At 33.1% G+C, this 15,805-nt stretch overlaps 1 protein-coding gene across 4 annotated transcripts in view; it reads left to right on the top strand.

Annotated features, from left to right (window-relative positions):
- The window catches only part of PTBP2 (polypyrimidine tract binding protein 2), an 85,231-nt gene extending 79,849 nt beyond the window's left edge, over positions 1 to 5,382 (top strand). For 2 of the 4 annotated variants that reach the window (XM_032361055.1, XM_032361052.1), the window contains exons 12-14: positions 3,300 to 3,516; positions 3,619 to 3,696; positions 3,870 to 5,382. In XM_032361055.1, coding sequence (XP_032216946.1) covers positions 3,300 to 3,516; positions 3,619 to 3,696; positions 3,870 to 4,002 — 428 coding nt within the window. In that variant the 3' untranslated portion in view covers positions 4,003 to 5,382. The remainder of the gene's footprint in view (positions 1 to 3,299; positions 3,517 to 3,618; positions 3,697 to 3,869) is intronic. The other 2 variants (XM_032361054.1, XM_032361051.1) reach the window with 1 other exon arrangement.
- Positions 5,383 to 15,805: the final 10,423 nt, after the last annotated feature.

Raw genomic sequence — 15,805 nt, 5'->3', positions numbered from 1 at the left:
ATAACAGTACTTAGCATTTGTAAATCTTTTATGCCTGCTTCTTTTAAGACCTTTTTAACAAAGCTTTGACAAATTATATTTTTTGAACTATATGTAATAGTAAATATATTTCTCATTGCTAGATTTTGCTTTTCCAAAGTAGATGACCATAAATATATGTTACTCACACCATTAATACCTTTATATTGAAAAAAATTAGTGAGAATTTTAAAAATTTAATATGCTTTATTTCTGGGCACTGTTCTCCTTTTGGTTTTCATAGGACTCTATTTGGGAATACAACATGAAGGAGCTACTACTCTTTGAACTTTAGTAGAAGAATTTTAACAATACCATTTAAGGATAACATATACAAATTATTCTTAAAACATCGAATTTAAGAAAACACTAAAATAGGCATGGTAGAATGTTTATTTAAAAAATTCTTAATGTTTGCAAATCTTTAAACTGTGGTCTCAAGTGATTTAACATGGCCTCTAAGGTTTGCAACAATCTCATTCACATTTAAACACTACTATCTCTTAATTCTCTGTATTTCTCTCATACTACTTCCTAAGCATAAAAAAAATCTACTTATATCATGAAACAATATTTCCAAGTGGTATGACATAATTACCTTAACAGAATTATACATATATAGATTTATGCATGTTTTTTAAGTGCATATGGGAATATTTACAAAAGCAGGCTTCAGTAAAGCAAAGAGTAAGTATCCTGTAGACCCTGTTCTCTTGTTGCACAATTTAGAGTTGATAACAAAAAGATATATTTAGAATTTCTCAATTAAAGTACTATACAAAGTAGATATGTATAGTACAGTGAAAGTGGTGTTTTGTTGTTTTTTTTTTTAATTTTTTATTTTTTATAAACATATATTTTTATCCCCAGGGGTACAGGTCTGTGAATCACCAGGTTTACACACTTCACAGCACTCACCAAAGCACATACCCTCCCCAGTGTCCATAATCCCACCCCCTTCTCCCAAACCCCCTCCCCCCAGCAACCCTCAGTTTGTTTTGTGAGATTAAGAGTCACTTATGGTTTGTCTCCCTCCCAATTCCATCTTGTTTCATTGATTCTTCTTCTACCCACTTAAGCCCCCATGTTGCATCACCACTTCCTCATATCAGGGAGATCATATGATAGTTGTCTTTCTCTTCTTGACTTATTTCGCTAAGCATGACACGCTCTAGTTCCATCCATGTTGTCGCGAATGGCAAGATTTCATTTCTTTTGATGGCTGCGTTTTATTCCATTGTGTATATATACCACATCTTCTTGATCTCCACAATAGCCAAACTATGGAAAGAACCTAGATGTCCATCAACAGATGAATGGATCAAGAAAGTGGTGTTTTAACAGGAAGTTAACTTTATATGTTGGTATAAACCCAAGGAAAGGAGATGATGATAATAATAGACAAGACTAGAAATCATTGGTATAAAAGACAGTTGAGAGAAAAAAAAAAAAGAAGCTGGGTTTTTGAGTAGTTAATAAAATAGAGAAGTGGATGTTAAGATTCATTTTTTTAAAAATGAGAGGCAACACAAATAATACTTTGAATTATAAAGGAGATACTTACTGATAAACTTCAGTTCCACATTTTATAAACTCCTGTATAAAAATCTATAAAATTTTTTTTAACCATCTCTTGAATTTGTTTTTAATATCTTCTTCAGAGATTAAGGGAAAAGTTAAAGATTATTTTCCACTGAAAGTGCCATTTCCACTGTGCAACATTGGCCATTTCCTCCTTTATCATTGATTGCTTTGCCCATTTACCCCGTATTTCTTATAACCGATTTCAAGGTAGAATCCTGTTATTTAAACTGGATTCAGCTTAAATTAGTAATTCAAGTAATCTGCTTTTTGTTTAATAATTATTATTGTGCCTCAGTTTTTGACAAGCTTCTTTTTTAAAAATACTTAAAAACCATGATGCTTGACTCCTCATCTTCAGCCCTCATCCACTTGAGATTACTGACTAGAATACCTCTCACTACCTGACTACTTCCAGAGTTAGCTCTTTGGTTATTTTGCTTTATTTAAATCCCAGTTCTCTTATCATCCATCTCCTCTTCGTACAGGTGCATAGTAGAGGTACTGCGCCTAGGAGTTTATTGTTTTCTTATTTCTGCCCTTCATTATATCAAAACTCAGCTGTTTGTGCAGTCTTTTCATAACTTTTCAAAGCTGAACTAAGACAGCTTTCTTTATAACAGCCTTAATCTACTTCTTTAAACCACTTTATACCCTAGATTCATTCCTTAAAACACATTTGTTAAGCTAATAGCACTTTATCATAAGCAACAGAATGATAGAACTTTAAAAGTGTTTTGCAATTCAAGTTAATTTTAATAGTTTTATGTACCATCTCTATGAATAATGATTTTGTAAGTGAAAATTAAAAGTATGTGAAATGCAGTGGAACTAGTGAGAAAATTCGGGACTCAGATGATTTTAGATGATTGGGAAATTGTTATACATAGAACAGCATACACACAGGGCTAAAGGTGAGAAAAACGAGCATGTCAAGGAGATAAATTTTATATAGCTGAAGCTTAAAGTGCAAAGAAGTATAGTACTAAAAAACCACAAGTTTCATGAGGGATAGGATGGTTTTGTCTTACACTTGATTATCGGTACTAACAAAGTAGTGGGTATTGTTTTACATCATCAGGAAATATGTTCAAAGAGGCTGAGGAGATTTCATTCTTTAATATGGCTTATACCTTTCCTAGTCTGACCTTAAGTATTTTAAGCAGGTAATGACATCAGATTTGTAATTTATAGAGTTCATCTAGCTGCTGTATAATAGAATGGGTTGGAGAAAAGTAGAAAAAATCCAACAGGAAGATAAATTAGGAGACTGAGTTATACAGATCAAAACATTGTGACAGTGAAAAGTGGAGAATAGAGAGATGAATTGAGGGATAATTAGGAAGAAGGGTATTCTAGGACTTGGCAATTAGGTTGTGGGGCAGAAGGGAGAAAAAGTTATAGATGAGTACGAAGTTTCCTTCTGCAGCAACTAAGTATATGACTTATCAGCAGGATTGGCAAGGAAGAGAGAGATTCATAATCAGGATTTTCATCCTATGACAGAAAACTGGCTTTTTTTGCCTGAATGCTTGTCTAGTGCAAATAAATTTAAATCATCTTGTCACCAAGGGCTGTTGTAAACTTAAGATTTATTTTAAAAATCATAGAATTCAGTTATTTCTGCTATTCTAAAGAATTCTTTTTGCTTTTGGACTTTGTTAATACTGTTTTTTAATAAGCATTTTTTCTTTTTACAGCCATGAACCATCTTAATGGACAGAAAATGTATGGCAAAATTATTCGTGTTACTCTGTCTAAACATCAGACTGTACAACTACCTCGAGAGGGACTTGATGATCAAGGGCTAACAAAGGATTTTGGTAATTCCCCATTGCATCGTTTTAAGAAACCTGGCTCCAAAAATTTTCAGAACATTTTTCCTCCTTCTGCAACCCTTCACCTATCCAATATTCCGTAAGTATGAAACTTGTAGTTTTTTAAAGGAGTACATTTTAAGAGTAAAACATAAAATGTATTATTAATCTTTACCCTTTTTTTTCCATCCTGTTTTCCTAGTCCTTCAGTAGCAGAAGAGGATCTGCGAACACTGTTTGCTAACACTGGGGGCACTGTGAAAGCATTTAAGTTTTTTCAGTAAGCAAGCTTTCTTGTCTTTAAATTAGTGACTTCATATAAGTTAAAAACTGTCTTCATAGTAATTTTTACCCTTTATGTTTATGGAAATTGATTCTAGAATGGGTAAAAATTCAAGTATGTAAGCCCTTCCTAATTTTTATGAAGTATCTAATTTCATAATTTTGTTTCAGAAGAGATCACAAAATGGCTCTTCTTCAGATGGCAACAGTGGAAGAAGCTATCCAGGCCTTGATTGATCTTCATAATTACAACCTTGGTGAAAACCATCATCTGAGAGTGTCTTTCTCTAAGTCAACAATTTAAAAAGGGGGAGGTGAAGCTTGAGGGTATATCACATTGTTTGGTGTCATCACCTATTGACTGTTCAGAAAAGTGGGGACCAGAGTTTGATTTTTTTGTTGTTGTTTCCTTTTTTTTTCCCCATGCTGTTATCATTCCTTGGTTTTAAAAATGAAATGGCATACGTAAAGGCAGAGTTGTTAACTGCTGTATTTCATCTGTTCTATAGGGAGGCCATTTTTATTGTCTGTTTATGATTTTAGTTTAATTATAGTTTAATTATACTTTCCTTTTTCAACTTAGTTGACATACGTGCCTTAAAAAGGAAAACTAGTGTTGCTATTGTGCATTTACTAGGAAAAAGGAATTGGTTGTCTAGGGCACATTGTTATATGGGAATTACAATATGTTTAGGCAGGGGTGTGTAAAAAGGTTAAGTTTTTGTTTCTCCTGCTTGGAACTTATTTTGAATTATTGGCTTGTCACATTTCTTTCTATTTAATCAAATAAGATACATGATACTGAAAGAATTAAAGCAGCATTTTTTTTAGTTTTTACTACCTTAGGCTTTATTGCTTTAAAAAAACATTGGCCTTTTGTATCTCACAATTCTGGTCTAGATTCAGTTATGAATGTAGGCATTAGTTAAAATTAACAAGATGCAGAGTATTAATTTTTTAAGACAACAAAGTGATTTCTGTAAGTTTGAGCCCTATGTGGAAAGCATTGTGGAATCTTAACCTTTTTGTACACACTCTTGTGGGACGTATCATATAAATGTCAGCACTAAGTAATGTCTTGTTTGTGGCTGAATATTTTTCGTAGATGTTTTTGAAGTTGACATGACTTACGTGCATTTAAATATATATTGCCATCCTTAGTTTGTAATTAAGATTTGGAATATGGTTGTGGATTTCTGAGCATGTGCAGACTGGTCTAGCTAGTTCAGGAACTGGTGCATGTATTTTTCAAAGATAAAGAAAGTGTACTGCGAAAATTTGCAGGAAGATTAATTTTGTGGCAGTTTTCTAAAACTGACAACCAGGTGGGACCAAAGTTTATGTGCCTTTAGTCTTAATTTACCTTGCATTGTAATATTCAGTTTTAATAAATCTTCAAAATATTTTGTATTTAGGAATAGATCTGACTTTAATAAAAACATGGCTCAGAATCTACAGGTCAAATTAATTTGAACAGTTCTTGTCAATCTGAATTGTTGATTCTGTTTAAATGACCAATACTTTTTGAAATTGATGTACTTAGTTTCAAGATTCATAGATTCTGTTATCTATGTAGACAGAATGGTCATGTATATTTTCTATTAGTTGAGTTTTTACATCTTTAGAAATGTAAAATTCAGTATAGTTTGAAAGTGGCACAATTAAAAATTAATTTTCTAACAAAGTTGGGAGGTTTGATGGTTGTTTAATTTCCTTTTGTGTGTACTCTGCTTACCTCTGTAGCATGCTCAATAAACACTTCTGTAGCTCTGTATTCACCTTTTCTGTCTTTCTCTGCTGCCTTTTCTCTCTCCTCTTCTTTGTTTTTCACTCCACTGTGCTTCTGAATTCATGTTTATTCTCTGCCAGGGTGGGAAAGGCGTAATACTATTACAATTATATGGCTTTATACCATAAATAAATCTAGATGCTGTGAAAATATACCAGCTGGTTTTCTTTTTAATTTAAAAGATGGTAACTGCTTTTCAGGAGGACACATATTAAACATTTCCCACCCTGTTATAATCTACTGCTTTAAAGACATAACTTTTACTGTATCTTGTTAATTCTTTCTATCTCTTTTGTTGTTGTTGTTTTTTTTTCCAGTAGATTTATGCACTAATAGATCTTTTGGATTTGCCATGCTCTCTTGCTGCAGTTTCATCTTTCATCTTTTGTGTCTGCTAAAGATTTCCTGCTAATCTTAGATTACCTTGTGAGTTTTAACAAAGGGTACTAGATGTTATTGGGAAGAAATAGTAACATTTGGTCTGTTTTTTGCCATGGGTTGGAAGATAATACATTCAGGTATTTTAAAACTTAAGGGTAATTGTGATGTTACAACTTCTACTATTATTTTTAAGGAGTTCAGCTAGGGTGCTATTATGTGTAACTCATAATATTTTTGGTCACTTTTTAAAAATATATTGGTAACTTTGGAGTTAATACATGTTCCATAGGTTTGTTTTGCTATGATATAACTAAGAATTATGCAAAACTCATATAGTAGGAGAAAAAAGAAACAAATGAAGTAGGCGATAACTGTAAATGTGCTATATTAATACAACAATTCAGTTATCTCCAAGAAAGAAGAATCTAGTAAATAAGACAGTTGCTTACATTTGAGTCAACAACTTGGGGTTCTTTGGAAGCTAGGTGATCTCGTATTTTTTCTTCTTAAAATGGGATTATACAGCAGAAGCACTCAAAGCAACAGCAGATGTGCCTAAAATAAAAAACCAATAAATACCATGGCTAATGAATAGTAACTGAACAAAATTTCTTCTAAGAGAACGTCTGTCTCAGTATTGCGTGGTGGTTGAAACACTGAAAGTAGGTACTTAGCCACTTTTCAAGTACTTTTTGTGGCTGGCTTTGGGTTGAATGAAGAAAGGAAGGTCCTGAAATGTGCACAGGAGCTGGATTGCTTCAGTTGCTGAGCTGGGGAGAGTTCACAATACTTCTGACAGAGGATAACCAGACATCAAATTTCTTCCTCCCCAGAGAATGGCAAGTTCTTCAGTCTCTTAGAGTACACTGTGATTGATAACACAGCCTTCCTTCCAAAGCACCAAGTCAGTGAAGTAATTTTGACATTGTAGAATATTTAAAATTTGGTATATTAAATTAACCCAGTCCTTGTCATATCTAAGTTGTTAAAGTGCTAGGTGAAAATACTGTCAGCATTGTTATCATTACCTTTATATGCCTCAGTCTTTTACAGTGAACTAGTGAACAGTGAAGTGTTCTTATGACTTAGCTACTTGTTAATAGGCCTTACCTTGAATAGTTTTTTTTTATGACTGGTAGAAAACCTGGTTTTTTGACATTAAGATTTATTTGGAAATGGGTTTCAAAGCATCTACTTAAGGAATGGATTCATATGTATTTATATTTAACATTAGAAATGTAATGTAGCATTTGAAAGCCACTAAGAATACCTTGGCTTAACAGGAAGGGTAACAAATCATTCTTTGCGTTATGTTAGGAATATGTTTTGAGGCAGTTTAAGATTTAAAATTAGTCTAACCAAATTACAGTAAACTTAATTTGTTCTTGTAGTTCTGTTTGGATCACCATATAGTTTCTAGGCAAAGGACAAGTCACTTTTCTAAGCCTCAGTAACCTTCATCTATAAAATGGAGGCAATAAATTCTGCTCTGCCCATGTCACAGAATTATTGTGAAGCTCAAACAAGATAAATGCAGAAACGCTGTGTAAGAGAAAATTTAACAATGCCAAAGTTCTAGGACTGCTAGATTAGCCTGTAGAAAACTTACCAACAATAAATCATATCCTACTGCCTTTTTTGCTACAAGGAATTATTTTTTAATGGCTTAAAATTATTTTTTAAGTGTCAGTCCAGTAAAGCAAAAAGATGGAGAATGCAAATATATAATGCATCCCAAAACCAAATGAAAGGAGACTAGAATTATTATTCTTAAGTTTTCTGTTTGAACTATTTGATAGCCCGATAATTGAACATAGATATGTATTTAATTATAGGCTCTACTTATAAATGGGAGATATATATATACACAAAAAAAAACCTTAAAAGGTTGCTGTGAAACTTGGACGTAATTCTAACACTTAAAGATTTTGAAGGCTATGAAAAGAAAAGATATTCTTATGACTAGTTACAACTAAGTTTCCTCACTGACACATTTTAAAACGAATCTGAATTGTTCATTCAGGAAAAAAGGGTACAATATTGTTTAGTGAACTTTGTAGCTATATGTTTCTAGAAAAATATTTTAAGCCATAGTCTTAGAATTTGTGTACTTATCAAAAATCTTATTTTATAGTTATTTTCTATTCTAAATACACAGTGTTTTAAGTTTTTTTTTTTTCACTTTAGGTTTTGCAAATGAAAGTATACATGTTGAAATATCAGATTATTCACATTAAGGACAAGAAGTGTTCAGATACGCAGAAGAATACAGAGAAAATAAAATGAACGCTATGCACTTAGCACTTGATTGTTTCACACGTAACACTTTACATACTTTATAATTTTAATACATAACTTAAATAAAACATTACAGATTGAACTGACATCCCTGTGTACTTCCTGATATAGTCCCTACGCCATACCTTCCCCAGAGGTAATCATTACCTTGAATTGAGTGTTTGTTTTTGTTTTTTGATTTTTTAAAAAAAAATTCAGCGGTTGCTCTTGTCTTATATTTGTTCTGTATTCTGTAGCCTAAATTTTTTAGGATTGAGATATTTGGACATCTATACTCCTCTCACCAAATCTCATGACATTTAACCAACTTTAAGGCTTTTAAATCATTTTTTAACAAATATTGAATAAGTTGTTGGAGTATCAAGTTTCTCTTAATGTAAAGATGTGAAAAGCAAGGAATTGCTGATAGTATCTTAAAAGCTGAAATTATGTGTAAGATTCTTAAAAATACATCCTTTCTTGGTAGCCATTAAAGCCACCCTTCTTCCAACTTCTTCCCACCCTCCCTTCTTCCAACTTCTTCCCACCCTCCCCATTTCAATGGAAAGGTGCTTTGCATCTTTGTTTTCATTCCTTTAATCGGTGTTAGTGTTGTATAGGATTTTTTAGTGAAGGTATGTTACTTTTTATTATGAAACATTTCAAACATTTAAACAACAGAAGACTATAACCCCCGTTATTCAGCTTCATTTACCAACTTTTCTTGTTCCTCTACCCACTTTGCATCTCCCATATTAACACAAATTCCAAATATATTTCGTCATCAGACTTTCTGCTATATTTTCCTTGCATTTCTGGTCATAGTCACTGTTGTATAGTAATGTCTGGGATAGCCTCACTTGTCAGCATTACAATTTCTTCAGATCCTAGAAGCTTGCTACTAAAAATGCAGTCCCCAGATCAGCAGCAATTAGTATCACCTGGGAGCTTATTAGAAACTCAATCTCTGGCCCTGTCTCTGACCTGCTGAATACATTTTGACAAGATTGGCAGGTCAGATCCATTTGGACATTAAAGTTTGAGAAGGACTCTACTAGAATATACTTTTTTCCAGTTTCATGAAATTTTTTTCTGAGTGAAAATTTGTTAGTAATTTTAAGTTACTCCGTTAAATACTGTTAATAACATTAAGGAATAACTGGAACTGAAAAGTACTCTATAATACATGTGTCATTGTTTCAAATCTCATTTTAAATACAGACTTCTAGAAAAGTCAAAAGAATTGTTTCACAACCTATTTCTCTTGACTGACCTGTAATTAGAATACAGAACCTTGGCTTCCCAGGCCCGTCCCCCAGTGTGTTTTACCAGTTAAAGGAAATACAGTCCTGCTATTTCTCAAAACTAATTTAGTTTTACAAGTCAAAAGGTAAACAGCTAATAGTAGAAGTCAGTATGATTTTTTTTATTTAGTCCTAAACCTCAAATTTAGCTTGACAAGGAAAGAAATTCCATGTGAACTGATTTTAAACAATTAGAAATTAACAATTTTTTAAGTGCTGACTCAAAGTATGGTATAATAAAGTTATCCCCATGGGTCATTTTAGTAAATAGGCAGCTTTTCTATTCACCAAATGCCTCTTCAATCCATTTCCTGACTCCAACTGGATAGCAGTTTTCTAGGTGAAATACCTAAGCTTCGCTGAGTGATATTGCTGATACTCATAGTTAGAGCTGAGTACAGATTTAGCTTTGCCATAGCATGCCTTTAGGGACTCTTAATATACTCTTAGCATAGTTCTTAATGATTTTGTGGCTAGCAGTTTTCTCCAGTATCCTGTCCTGCTTGACTTTTTTCCTGCTTTCCATCATTATTGCTGTCCCTAAACTTTGCTGCTTTAGCTGTCATTTACACTGTTTCTTTCTTCATTTTTCATCCATTCTCTTTTCTTCTTTGTGGTTAAGTTTCTTGCTCATGTGACTTTTTGTTTTTATAACCATAACTGATTACATTGTCCCTTTTTACTTCTGGTTAATGAACTGACAAGTGATACTGTGTCCTATATAATATTCAGATGTTTTCCTGTTTTCGTCTGGTTCAGCTTAAAATCCTTTTGCCTTTATTTTTCTTTTTAAATTTTGGGATTGTTACAATTCCAGATGGTTCAAATAACTAGAAGTCTTTCAGAAACCTGTAGCATTCATATATTTATCACTATGTTCAATTCTAGTGGAGGGGAATCTGTCAAAGAATTGTGGTTAAAAGAGCTCCTTGAAGGAGACTCATAAACTTCTAACAGATAATTCTAATTCAATTAGTCATGATTCCAAGAAAGTAAAGCATACATGATCATAGAAGTAATAATATTTTCTAAAGCTGTAAGTGAAAGAGCTCCAGAGGGAAATAATAACATTAAAATAGCTCTCTCTTCCCTACAATGTGAAATACTGGGTGGTGTTTTTTTTTGGATAAAGCATAGGCATGGATGCAAACTGTATTCAAGCCTCATTCTGCCACCTAGTATCTGTGAGACCTTTACAAGCCTTAACTTTCCCATCTGTAAAATGGAGATAACATGTGCCTCAAATATGCCCTATGCAGATTTGTGTGAACTACAATGTGAAATCCCATTCATAGTTTTTCTTTTCCCTTGCTTGAGGAAGATTTTTGCATTCCATTTATGGACGATTTATTTTTCTTTCTTTGTAAGTATTAGACCTCTTTTATTCAAAAGGCATTGGACACCTGCTACTGCATTGTAGGGAATTAAATAGAACCACAATACAGCTTTATAACACTTGGAAAAGGCAAACTTGTTCCAACATATTTGATAAAAGGGAATAATTTAAACATTACATGAATGTCACTCATCGTGGGAAACATTGATAAAAGCAAAAAACTGCAGCCAGCTAAAGCAGCTGTATAGAACTATCTAGAAATTTTAATGTGCTCATGTATACTCCTTAGATATCTGTTGTTTACCTCAGTTCTCCAAATATATTAGGTGCCACAGTTAACACCAGATTTGATGTTAAATTTTGGTCTAGTTTCAGGTAACTTAACCAACACTTTACAGTAATAACTAATAAGCTCTAACACCACTTCCCATACCGTCTTCCACAAAAGCAACTTAAGACCTTTTTCAAGATGAAGTCCTATTTATAGCAGTATTTATTTATTTTTTTAACCACTTAACATATGTAAAACTGTGCTGCCATTTTTTACTGTTTACTTTTATGTTCCTGATAAAGTTTTTGAATTGTGCCCCAACCCCATTTTTTATTTTGTGATTTTGCATAATGGGGAAGTTTCTGGAAATGTTTATGCTATGTTTTAGTAGAAGTGTCTACTTTCAAGGAGCTTCTAGTCTAATTCACATGACAAGACAATATATGGCAAAATACTGGACATGAGACATCAGGAAACAGGATTTGAAGTTGGATATCACCATTTACTAATCATGGTAGCTAGAGCAAGGCCAGTTAGTTTGCTGAGCCCCTTTCCTCATCCATATCCTTTCTTTTATTTTTTAGTTTCAGCCAAGATAATTTCTGCAAGCACTGTATAAAATATCAACACCTGTAGAAATGATAGCTTTGGGAATGTCTATAGTATATAAAAAATTGCCTTTTGGGCCAATTTTAAGGGGGGGGGCAATTATAAAAATTTTTGAGCTAATGGAGGTATTTTTTAACTTCAAAGCCCATGCTCTTTTTACTTAATACCATGGTTCGTAATAACAGAGTGTATATAAGTTACTTGTGGTTAATTTATTCCCTTACCACTTTTGTTTTTTTAAAAAGTTGAATTTACCTTTAAAATTAACTACAGGAGAGCACTTTGAAGAGGTAGATTCTAGCTTTAAAGATGGTCAGTATAAAAAATCCAAGTGTGCTTTCAAATGAAATACCCCTAAAACTATGTTTTCTACCAACTAGAGATATAAATGAATTTTTAAAGGATTTTATACTTCATCTGGTAACATCTTTTAACCTCTTGAGAATTCATTCATTCTTTCATTCAACAAATACTACCTGTTAGCCATGTGCCACACCTAAAATGCTGTGAAATGGCACAAAAAACACAGTTCCTTTTTTATCATGGGGCTTTCAGTCTGCTCTAAGTAAACAAGCACTTAGATAGATTGATACGTTTTGTGGAGAAATTACTGGGTGCTATTATATCATACTTAACCTTTATCAGGTAAGGATTCTTGAAGGTAGTTATACTTTAGAGTTGGGTTGGAGGGAGGAATGAGGAAGGGAACTATTGAAGACCAAAATAGTGTGTTTAAAAAATGAAGAGATACCCAAATCAAGCTTATGGCACCCTAGAGAAACTAAAAGTTAACGTGGCTAGGTTGTAGATTATGAAACAGGGAAGCTAAAGAAAATATGTCTTGATAGGAAAAGGTCAGAAGATATGCCATTCTAAAGAATTTGGACTCTAAGATCAGTGTTTTTTTGTTTGTTTGTTTTTTTAAAGATTTTATTTATTTGACAGAGATCACAAGTAGGCAGAGAGGCAGGCAGAGAGAGAGGAGGAAGCAGGCTCCCTGCTGAGCAGAGAACCTGATGTGGGGCTCGATCTCAGGACCCTGGGATCATGACCTGAGCTGAAAGCAGAGGCTTTAACCCACTGAGCCACCCAGGCGCCCCAGATCAGTGGTTTTTAAACAATTACTGGTAACATGGATTTAAGAGAGGTAACATGGATGATAGGACAACACTGGTAAATTTACCCTGCTTATTAAAAAATATCCCTTCTAAATACGAAGTTTTTCTAATTCTAAAAAAAAAAAAAATTTATTTAAACTTACTCATCTAAGACTCAAAATTTGATATTAAATTATTTTAAAGAATACAAAGTTAAGACTTTCAGAATTTTTTTGTCAAATGCCTTTAAAAGGAAGACACTTACTCTAATGCATTATCCTGACAATCTAAACCCCATGACCATGCTTTTCTAATTATATAAGGATTAGACAAAGCCATGGAATGCCATGTGTTTTTGAATTTTCTTAATGGTAATTAAAACTATTTTCCTATTAAAACCAACATGGATATATATCAGTGGAAGAATGCAAAACATAAAGCCTGTGAGTTACAACATAAGACTTAAAATGAAATTTCAAAGTCATTTTAGCCACCATGCTTTAAGGACCATTTTAGACTGTGAAAACCCAGGAATACTGGTTCACATTTCTATGCTATTCAGGCTGCTGTTTGGCTTTAGAATTCTGAGAATCCTTAACTTAAGTAATACAGAAGTTTTTCTTAAAAATCTGAAATGTCAATTTAGTTGACTCAAAAGAGTTGGTGTATATAAGCAAATAATCCCTTTAAAAAACATTTTAACCATTAAAAAGGAAGTCTTAAATGTTATTTGCTAATAGGATAGAAAAGATAGACTATGTTAACCATAATTTATCTTTTAGTTCAAGTACAACTGTATTTGCAACATACTGAGTTTAAAACCACATTCAAATCCAGTTTAATGATTGAAAATTCAACATACTTTTCTTTACACCTGTGTCTCTAAATTTGCTACCTATCTTGGCTTTTCATTTTGTATACAAAAGCCATATGTAATTGAGTTTAGTGAAAATTATTTGAAGTCAGGAAAACAAGATATCTTTGGGGATATTTAACTTCATAATAGATAAACAGAATGTCCAAAAATACTTGTGCTAGCGTTTGTTGTCTTTCTGATTACTGAGTTATCATACTTAACTTAGACTCCATATAGAGTTTCCTTAAGCAATATATTCTCTCTCAAGTATCTTCTCTTTTGGTGTCTTGGTTTTTATTAGCCATTCTTAACTGGGATGATGTATAGAGTTGATATCCAGGCCAAATTCTAGTTTAGGAACTCCAAAAGACTCACATTTTTGACACCTACTTTAAATGAATTGCTCTTGAACAGATGTAATTTAGGTATAAATAAGTTTAATACTGCTTCATCTAATGAGATCAAAAAATTCTCATTTGTTCTTTAATATATTTACTGCATAAGTTTCAGACCATCTTGGCCTAATAAGTATAAAATAACCGGCAAAATCCAAATTTTGTTTTCATTTACTATATATTTTTATTAAATTCTAAATCTGAGCCTGATATATGCGAGGATTATATACTAGTACACAAGAATTTTTTTCAATAGTATTTAGAATATTGTCTTCTGAGGGGGTTGGAGAGCTGAAGTACATGGTTCCTTCCTTATAGATTCATTGAAGCAAATGCTAGGAAATCATTTAGCTTATAAGGACACAGATGAAGCAAAGTCATGTATCATGTAATGATTTCTAAAAGAACACAAATGGTTAGGTGTGTCCTTTCCCTCCTTTATATCAGTACTTAATACTTCCTGCATGGAGATCTGAAATCAGGGTGAACTCTTTCCTTGCCATTTCTTTCTTCAAGTGAAGGGAGAAAGTATGTATTCTTTAAGAACCTAATTTGCTGGATAAAGACATGATCAGAGTCAACCATGGACCTTATTTAACTTTGTTAGATACACAGTGCCAAAAGAAAACAAATTTCTTTAATTTGTCTCTACAACTATAACTAAAAGCGAATTATCCATATGGTAGCTCTTCAATCAAAGAGAGATGAAGAAAAGACCTTTACTGAATCTATCCGTCTTGGTCACTTATCTCTCATCACTGACACAATTTTACATTACTTAACATTTTTTCTGTCCTTTGGATGTAAATCTTGTACATTTTTATCATAAGATCTAAATGGATTTTTGCACTAGGGAGTCAGAACTTCCTCTCAGCTACCCTCCATCTTCTCTCCCAAAGGATGAGCATGGCAACATCTGTTTTTGCTTTTCATATAATGGGGAATTTTAGGAAATAACAAACATGTTGGAGCAGTGGTGACAGAAAACACAAATCTGATGTCCAGTAGGTCTGATTTAGTTCTGGTCCTGTAGTAAATACTAGCTAGAATTTATAAAATATTTTCTAGTAACACATATATGCTGTACCTTATATGCATTTGTACAACTAATTCCTGTGAACAGTGTGAAATTCCTGTAACAGTGTGAAACAATTATTTCCATATTAGAGAAAATGAGGATTAGTCAATGTTACTATCAAAGTCACATAGTAAATGGCAAAGCCTGAGCTCATGTTTTAAAAACTAATCCACTATCATCTTAGCCCAGAAACCATTAGCAATTGTACTTTATCATATGCCTTCATAAATATGAATGTTTTAACACATTTACTTTTAAGCCTGTCTTATTGCCCTGCCTACCTTGGGCTCTAAGGTTCAGAGCTATGTAATAGGGCAAATAAACACAAAACTAGGCACACTTTTCAGTGGGAGTGTTTTAATCAGGTTCCAGGTGATGGTATGCTTTGCTATTGAGTCTTTAAGCTGACTATTTCTGTTTTTATTCACATCACTATCATGAGGCCTCAAGTCCTGTGAGTTTCTCAAAATATTGGCCTCCATTTCTACCAGGGACCTTATCTGGGACTGGCTTCAAAGTCTATTGATCAGACCTTTGTTTTCTAGGGCCTCAGCCTATACCAGTTTATAAAACAGGCCTGTGACTGCTTCATCTCGCTTCCTACAACTTCTTTGAACTTCAGAATCGTGATAATACCTAATTAAGATTTGCTCTGTGTGAGTTCCATACAAAGCATTTTATATAATTTCCAGTCACAGAATCTATATAAAGTGG

The sequence above is a fragment of the Mustela erminea genome, chromosome 10, assembly GCF_009829155.1.
Source record: "Mustela erminea isolate mMusErm1 chromosome 10, mMusErm1.Pri, whole genome shotgun sequence".
NCBI lineage: Eukaryota > Metazoa > Chordata > Mammalia > Carnivora > Mustelidae > Mustela > Mustela erminea.
This window is presented reverse-complemented; position numbering and strand designations above follow the sequence as displayed.